This window comes from Apus apus, chromosome 7 (assembly GCF_020740795.1).
Source record: "Apus apus isolate bApuApu2 chromosome 7, bApuApu2.pri.cur, whole genome shotgun sequence".
Classification (NCBI taxonomy): Eukaryota; Metazoa; Chordata; class Aves; order Apodiformes; family Apodidae; genus Apus; species Apus apus.
The window spans coordinates 5,535,842-5,544,627 of record NC_067288.1 but is presented as its reverse complement, the minus strand read 5'-3'; the positions used below and the strand labels follow the sequence as shown (position 1 = coordinate 5,544,627).

The following is an 8,786-nucleotide window of genomic DNA, read 5'->3' as shown; positions in this document are numbered from 1 at the left end:
AATTTTCACTTGTATGTATTTAAAAAAATAAGCAGGTCACTGTTCCCAGACCCCCTCTCCCATTCTTCAGCAAGAAGAATGCCACATGCCAGAACTGGAGCAGCTGCTGAGTGCAGCCTGAACAAGATAATTTACCCTCCTACCACAGTGCAAGAAGTGGATCTCCAGGGTCAGGCTCCCAGCTCAGCCATGGTTTAACTGCAGCAGATTTCCCATCGACCTCACACCCGCGTGTTTTGCTGCTTTGCCACCAGAGGGGGATGCGATTTTACTTATCCCTCATGTTCTGTTTCACTTGCATCTCTAAAGTATTTGTACTATTTCCATATGTCATGCACATGTGACTTTTACAAGTGGACCAGAGAATATTCACTAGTGTTGTCTGTGAATTTTCACATTTTGACATACCACTCTTCTGAAAATTTCAGGAAGTAATTGGAAATAGCAGTATTTTTTTAGAAACTAATAAAACTGATTTCTGGTTTAGAAGCAGAGTTGAAAGAAGATGTTACACAAGACAAGTTCCTTAAACCAACTAACCAATAAACTTATAAATGCAATCAAGGAGATGGAAGGATGACAGAACTGAGCTTGAGGTGACAACTGGAAAGGAGATATGCAGATTGCCAACTGGAGTGCCAAACCTCAGTTCTGTGGTTTGGTTTCTCTTGCTTTGGGGTTTTGTTTTGGTTCTTTTTGCAAGATTTTTCCAGAAATTAACTGACCCATTTTCAAAACTTGCCAGAGGGTACCACTGAACACTATCACACCTCTTCCATCTTTTCCAGTTTGGCAGGGCAGCAAGCATTCAGAAAAGCCTGTGTAAAGTGACTCCTGTGCTAGGCTGAAGATAGTGACATTGCTGAAGAAACTGGCTTACCAAAAATGCAAACAAACCCAAAGAATGACAACACCTGGTCCCAAGCACATGGTAACACCAACAGTTCACACAAAAAAAACCTATTGCATGTTATGTCTTTGCTCAAACTGGACAAAAATCTACTTAAAAAGCACATCAAAGCTGCTGCCTTACTGCAGCAGTAATTCAATGGATGCCCTTGCAAAAATATAAATTCAGAGACAGTAAAATGCATACAAGGATACTTGGTGTAAGGGGAGAAAAGACAAAAGTCTGAGGGGTTATTACAGCAGAGACCTAAATCACTAATTATTGCATAAAGTTCCTGCCATCGAAGGCCATGAAAGTCAACTGCAAGATTCCTATTTTTACTGTGTTGCTATTAAGATAGAGCCATAGAGGATTTCCTGTACTTTACAGAAGAGCCTTAACAACCCCTGTTGCTTCAAACCCAGCTGTAAGTAGACTATTTTAAAGGGATGCTTTGGAAACTACTACAAGTTGCTCTTTTATAGAAGGGGGGTGTGTGTGCAAAAGCTGTCAGTTGTGTCATGGCTGTGATTGCCCTTTGGAATTTTTCTACATCAATTTGAAATTAACTGATGATAGATAACTGTGACTACAGATGGAGGGACAAAATTAAGTTTTAGCTTTGGCAGATCAGTAAGTACTGTTAACAGATCTTTGTCAAAACTAGGAAGCTGGAAATAAAGTGACAACCACTTAGCCATTTTTCAAACCTCAGTCTTAAGGTGACTTGCAGAGTGACTGAACAACTTGTTCTACATCTGCTAAGTCTGGTGCTGCTTCAGAAAATGGTGCCTGAAGTCATAAGAAATCTTGACCACTATGACAATGAATATGGTTAAGAACAAGAATCTCATTTTTTTTATGACTAAAGGCAGCACTTACAATCTTCTACCATAATGCTTCCTCTTGACAATATTCCACTGTCAAACTCACTGTCTTGGGTTCCATATACTATTCCTGTGCTCATCATCCTCATTTTATTCTTGGATTGCTCAAACACAATCAGATTTTTTAGGACTTTCAAGTGAAGACTGCTAGAGCGACAATCAGTGATAACATCCCTGCAAAACAGGAAACCCCTGACAATAATTAAGCTCCATTTCAAAATTAAAGATGAGAATAACATGTTTCTCACAGGTGAAATCAGCAAAATTAACACTGGGATTTCTGTAATTCCAGATCTAGTACTTGTAAAAGTCATCAGATCTATGCTGAGAGGAAGCAGAATTCAACACTAAGTTTTCTTGGGTGGTTGTTTTTGTTGGTGTTTCAACATCAAATACTGTTGTACACTGCAGCTTTCTCTACCTACCACATCATCATACCAGTGAGCAGTTTCCTGGTTCTCTTCATGATCTGGAATAAAAATTTGTCACTCACTTCTAATACTTGCACATATTACTTAATAGCTAGGGAAATCAGCATTTCCCCAAATGACACTGCACTAAAAAAAATGAGAGAACCCTCAAAGTTGTTTTTTTTTTTGACAATGCAACAAACCCTTACCATCAAGCTCCATTTTTTGTATGAAGAAACAGGTAGGAAACAGCTGGTAAGTCAATTTATTACCTCATTCCAAATAATCATCACTTTCCCCCCCACACCTCATCCATTCACTTCTTGGGAAAGCCATCACAATAAGAAATCCGGTCTAAATTATGACTTTCCCGTAAGTATTGTGGAGACAAACATTAAAATCAGTCATAAAACACCTCAGGAAACCAAATTAAAAAGCTTGTTTGTTTTAACAGGCACTAGCCTAAACTGATGACTTCCTTTTGAAGCCTATTTGCTAGTTTCGGGAAGTGAAGCTATTAAAAACCCCAGGTTTGTATACTGGCACCAATTAAATAGCATCAGTTACAGTTATTTTACTAAAGCTTAGGGGAAAAAATCCATAAGGAAAACTGTGGGAAGCGCCCAATTTACAAATTACTGACTTGTATGCTATTCTTGGTTAAGCCAAATCAAACCTGCAGTGTTATCACAGCACTGACAGTGGTGCAGCCAGACAACTTGCACAGGAGCATAAGGAGAAGCACAAAGGCAGATGCAAAAGCTCATAGGGACACCAGGGGGGAAAGTGGAAGCTGCATGTCAGGGGAAGCAGGTGCCAACCAAGAGACCTGTAGAACCAGGTTCAAGAGATCCTGCTCACATGTGATTACTGGGGTGGAGATACAAGGAACAGACTGAAAGAGGTCTGAGGATGAGGAGATACCACTCTGCCTGAAGATACAGAAGGGTGACATAAAATGGATAATTCCTGTAATAATGCAGCAACAGCAAGGCTTTTTGTGATAGAAACTGAACTAAAGCCTCTCAAATTTCATACTGTTTGTACTTTTTGAGTTACATGCACACTGAAAAGAAAAAAGCCACTAGATACCACCACATACTGGTAGATAAATGCAATTAGGAAGCACAGCAGACGGAAGAACCAGGATTTATATACAAATACCCCTTGAAGACTGCAAGTCAGCAATATAAGCATAAGAACAAGAAGTGCTGCCTTGAAATCCACAACAGCATCCAAGAGAAGACTGGAAGGAACCAAAAAAAGTGAAAACTGTAGCAGGCAACTTCACACCAAATGAAGGGCAACATCCTGCTACAACAGGAGGAAGCAGATGCCATAAGTTAATTCAGACACTGCCTAGGTGTACTGGGTCTGGCAGGGAGGTAGTTAGCTACAAGATAACTACTGCCATTCAAAAAAGAAAAAAACATCCCTGTACTAGTGGGGAATAAAAACATTACAGGGGAATCAGAATGAAACAAGTAGCATCAGGATTTGACATTGCCATCAGCCTGTTATAAGGAAGGATCTTAGAGGAACACAAAAGGTATTGATCATTACTGGTGTGGAACACAAATACTGAATTTTCAAAACCATGGAGTAAATAAAAGATTTAGATCATTGGTGAAGAACTGTAGCAGTCAATCCCCCCTTCCAAAATGCAGCTAAGTTGAAAACCTTAAAGAATAATAGGAAATAAAAGAAACAGAAAACACTATGGACAAAAGACCAGGGAACAGGTTTGGTTCTGTGGTATTAAGTTGATGGTAAAATAAAATATCAGTGAGACAGGACTGGATGAAAACAAGCAGGAGGCAAGATGATGTGGGAGTGTTTAATCAGATGGCATGCTAAAAGGAGAGGAAAAAAGCTTAGAACTGCAGACTCTACAAAAAGGAACAATCTGAGAAATAAGATACAATATTGTTATTAGTTCCCAGATAAAAGTTACAGCAGAATCTAGTTACTCCAGATTTATGGTAACATACATAGAAGACACTTTATTTGTCAAAGTACAGCTCACAAAGTTACCAGTTTTGAAGCGCTTGTTGTGTTCATAGATAATTTATTTCTTGTCATCTGACCATGTAATTTCATAATCCGTGTATGTTTTTTTCAGTATCTCTACAGTCACTGAATGATCTGCTTTTCCATAGCCCTGCAAGAAAGAACAAGTGTTTATTAGACAGGTACAGAAAGTAAGTCCACAGAACCACTGAGTTCTTGTCACAAATTATCCAGTTATGATTTGATACTTCAGGTAGTTCACATACAGATCAAACATGGGGTCTAAAAAGTGCTCATCTGTAAGCATCAAGGTATTTTCTATAGATATTGCACTACAAGAGCAAGAGCAGACCACTGCCTCTAATACTAAATAGGCAGCTGAATTAATACTTCAAGCCTTATGTAAAAAGCAGTTATGACAAGGACCTACAATCACAAACATTTAGTAGAATAAGCATTATACTCTGCCTTCCCACTCCAAAAAATCCTAGAGAGTTTCTTTTTTTATTATTCCAAGTGGCAAGAGTCATCTTGGAAGAAAAGCAACACTTGTATTTAAAAAAGCTAACACATTCAAGGCCCAGCCTTCTCTGCTCATGTGCCTGAGGTCAGAAGATTTGAAGTAACCACCGCTTTTGATTAAAAATTCATTTAATTTAATAGAATTATTTTCTCCTTGTCTACATTATAAGCCTAGAATCTTTACTCACAGTATTACTAAAGAAGCAGCTATGCTTCATCACAGAGCAACACCAGAAACATACTACAGCATGCTCCCTAAGTTCAAAAAATCATTATCACTTCCTGAGTCTTTCATAGAAGTTGAATTTATAACAGTAACAAAAATGCTCTGGTTTTCATACTCTTGGAAGTTACTTTTATTCTCACAAAACACATCTGTGTGAAACTAAATCTTCATCTACTAGAAATTCACCACACTTGAAGTGGATCTGCTCTTCTCACTCAACACAGACCATTCACAGCTGAGCTGGTCAGCTACCAGGCAACATTTTAATTGGCAAATAAAGATCACAATGTGGCTGGATCAGGACCCTGGGCTGAGTGAAGAGATGCTAACATCTGTTTTCGGTCTTGATTGTAACTTAAAGCAGGTATTACTCTGCACTAAGTTATCTAATTATCTTTGTTTTGGTCTCCTGCCCTTAAAAAGTGTTCTTCTAAGCAATCTGACATGTGAGTCAGAGGAGTTTTCCAGTTAGTGTTTACACTGCTCTTCAAATGGCTGGCTGAAAGCCTCCATAGTATAAAAACAAGCCCCCAGAGACACAAGGGTGTGAAGGAATACAAGAGATGCACTTACTGTAGAGAGCCCGAATACTCTAATTTTCTTGTCTTTGCTATTATGATCAATTTTGCCTCCTCCAAGGCACTTGCACTCATATCCCAGCTTTTCCATCTCAGGATTTACTTTTTCAAATATGTGATCTGCACAAGAAGAATGGTTAGAGCCATCAGAACATGCACTAGGCACCAAATCCTCTTGAACTCCTTCTTTTTCGGCTAATATCCCACTCATTTTCCTCCAGCTCCCTCCTTTCACCTGCAGGAGAGGGAGGCCTCCCTTGCCAGGCACAGAAGAGCTGTAATTAAGGCTCTCGGTGAGGTTTGTCAGGTTCGGAAATAACATGACAGAAATCTTTACCCATACTGGCATGAGGGGAGGGGGGAAAGAGGGCGTGGGTGCCGGGCAAGCCGACCCCAGACACCGCAGCTCGGGGGGCTCCGCCGCCGCCTCAGACTCGCCCGGGCACCGGCGGCCACGTCCCGCACCTGAGGGGATCCCCAACACACACACACACATACACACACCCCCGGCCCGTCACCCACTGTGGAACTCGGCCGCCCTGCTGCCGCGGACGATGTCCCGCCGCTCCCCGCCGCCCGGGCGCTGCAGCCGCACCAAGATGTACTTGAAGGTGCCCTCGGGGTCGATCTCCACGTCCCGCAGCGCCGCCATGGCAGGGCGGGAAGCGCTGCCCGCGCAGCCGCGGGGCCCTGAGGCGGGCAAGGGGGGCCCCTGAGGCGGGCAAGGGGGGCCCCTGAGGCGGGCAAGGGGGGCCCCGGGGCGAGGGTCCCGGCAGCGGGGCCTCCGCACGGAGCGGGCGGGAGGCAGCGAACAGGCCCCGGCGGCCCTTCCTCCTCCTCCCCCGGCTCCGGGGCCCCTGTACCGACGGGCCCGGTGTGAGGCGAGGAGGGGAAAAGGTCATGGGCGTCATGCCCGAGGTGCTGTAGGATTAAGAGATACCTTTTTACCTCATCTTCGCCTTACGTCGCGGATTCCATCTGATGGCGAGCTCCACAACGAAGTTCCAGGTGTCTAGGATGAGTAAGGCAGAGAAACCTATTAAAAACCTGTTTTATAATGCTTACTAGAAGAAAAAGAATGGTTTCCTTGTCATATTGAGAGCATGGCCTTGTATCAAGTGCTTACTCAAAGTTTAATATCTTAATAAGTTTTTTAAAACTTCCAAAAAATAAGTTTCAACACAGCCACACCTTTTAAGTGCTATATACCACTTCCAACTGAACCATTCTGTTAATGCACACAAATAGTGATTAATCACATTAAATTCTACACTTATGCTTTAAAACACAGAAAAAGTACTTACACACCACTTATATACTATATACACTGAAATGCAATGTGTTAAAAACATCAGTAAAAAAGAGAAAGATTATGTATCCGAATACAGCATTTAGAGGTACTTAAGAAGTGTAACTTTTCAATTAGAGTTTGTTTGGTGCTTTATTACCTTATAACTAGTTATTTACTAAACTACCTTATCAGCTGTTTGAAGCCTTCATAAAAACTTCCAAACATTCTGTTATTTCAGGTACTATTGGTAGATACTTGCTTGAGTATAGAGCAGCACCATGAGGAAAAGGACCAGAATCCTAGCAAGGTAAGCTATGTTCTTACTAGCTGTAGTTTAGGAAACAAAGGCATGAGAAGGGCTTTAAGTAGAAACCAAGCCAATCACCTCAGCTGTTCTGGATTTGCTGCTGTGGGCAGGAAAAGTGATAAAATCTGTGTCTGGGTGAGGTGCCCTTTGGGACTGCAAGGCTGAGTGGGTTCTGTGGGACTGAGGTGATTGCTTGAGCCTGCTTTGGTCAGTTCAGTAGTTAAAAGGCCTGTAGGGTTATTGCAGTGTTAGTTTTTCAAGTTTCTTTCAAGCACTCTAGAAAGGTTTTCTTTATTTGTTTAGGATTATTTTAAAGTTCTTCTGTGTTTATGGCTTAGTCCTTGATTATTTTGTCTACTAATTTAGCTTAATATTGGGATTTTTTTATTTATCTTTTATTAGAGCTATAGTGGTAAGGCTTTATGGAGCTTGCTTGTTCAAATGAACCTTGCCTTATTTTTAACAGAACAGGAGATTTAATTTCCGTAAGTGCAGAAGTCTGTTGTATGGCTATGGCTGTAGGAAACTTTATTGCCCTGTTTCAGTTACGATGCACGGAAGGAACCAACAACAAACAATGGTAGAACTGATGAGCAAGGGCAAGGATGGCAACGGAAATACTTATGGTGTACCTCAGACAGAAGTTAACTTTAAAGGAATGTTGTTCTTAACAAAGAAAACAGGCATCTAGCTTGATGTGACAAGAGCAGATAAGTTTATGACTTAGTAATAAGCAAAGCAGAACTTTGTCCTGTTCTCTTTAATGTTTTTGTCTTCCCAAGCACCCACCTTTTCCAGATATGGTTTCCTACACTATGCTGAGCTATAAGAGCTTCCTGTTGGCTTTTAGGCTGAAGACAGAAATCCCCTGCTGCTGGCAGCAATTGTTAGTGCGTCACTTTGTGGGCCTCAGGGGTACCAAGAGGATGGCATGGGGCAACTGGGGTCTCAGGCCAGAGACAGCCTGCCTCCAGCAGAACTGCACAGAAGGACTTTCTAACTGTGGCAGTGAGTTTGGCACTACTTTCTGAAAAATTAAGGGTTTTTCTAAATCTGTTTGGCCAAGTGTCATCTTGTCTCTTCACAGAGAACTATTGTTCTGAGGAAAAATATCTCAAATTAGGGAACAGGGAACCAGCATGATGATAATTAAGATAGGATAGTGGGTATTTTTCTTCAGTAGTTGTAGCCAGTGTTGTCAGCAATTTTTCATCTTTTATGTTACATATGGGGTATGTTTTCCATTATGGTTTGTTGGCTTTGGACTGCCCCCAAATAGCTATAAAGTTGCACTGTTGTTGTTTATGCCTTTGCTATTATCAGGTTGTTTTAATCCTTGTGGCCATGTAAAATTCACCAGTCCTTACACTGGCTTGCGTTGTGCCAATATTGCAACGTATGTTGCAGTGGATTGAACTGCTGGTGTAACAGTATTTATTTGTTGGTGTAGCACCTTTTATTTGTTGATATAACTGAAAATGTGGTTAGGCTGAATCTGGGATATGCCAGCCAAGTTACTGGTTGAGCTACTGTGCCTGAACTCGATCAAACTTCTCTATGGATTCCAGCAGAGGGATTTAAAAAAATGAACAAACAAATAAAACCTGTGGCTCATGTGATGTGGTGTGATAGCCAAGTACAACTGTTGTAGCTACAACAGTTCTTT

General features: G+C 41.4%; 1 protein-coding gene across 1 annotated transcript; it reads right to left on the bottom strand.

Moving 5' to 3' along the window:
• Positions 1 to 4,009: 4,009 nt before the first annotated feature.
• LOC127387250 (14 kDa phosphohistidine phosphatase-like) lies at positions 4,010 to 6,212 on the bottom strand. The gene is made up of 3 exons (XM_051625378.1): positions 6,045 to 6,212; positions 5,518 to 5,642; positions 4,010 to 4,347 (listed from the first exon to the last, which is right to left on the bottom strand). The coding sequence occupies exons 1-3, from the start codon at positions 6,172 to 6,174 to the stop codon at positions 4,255 to 4,257; spliced, it is 348 nt and encodes a 115-aa protein (XP_051481338.1). The 5' UTR covers positions 6,175 to 6,212; the 3' UTR covers positions 4,010 to 4,254.
• Between the last annotated feature and the right edge of the window lie 2,574 nt (positions 6,213 to 8,786).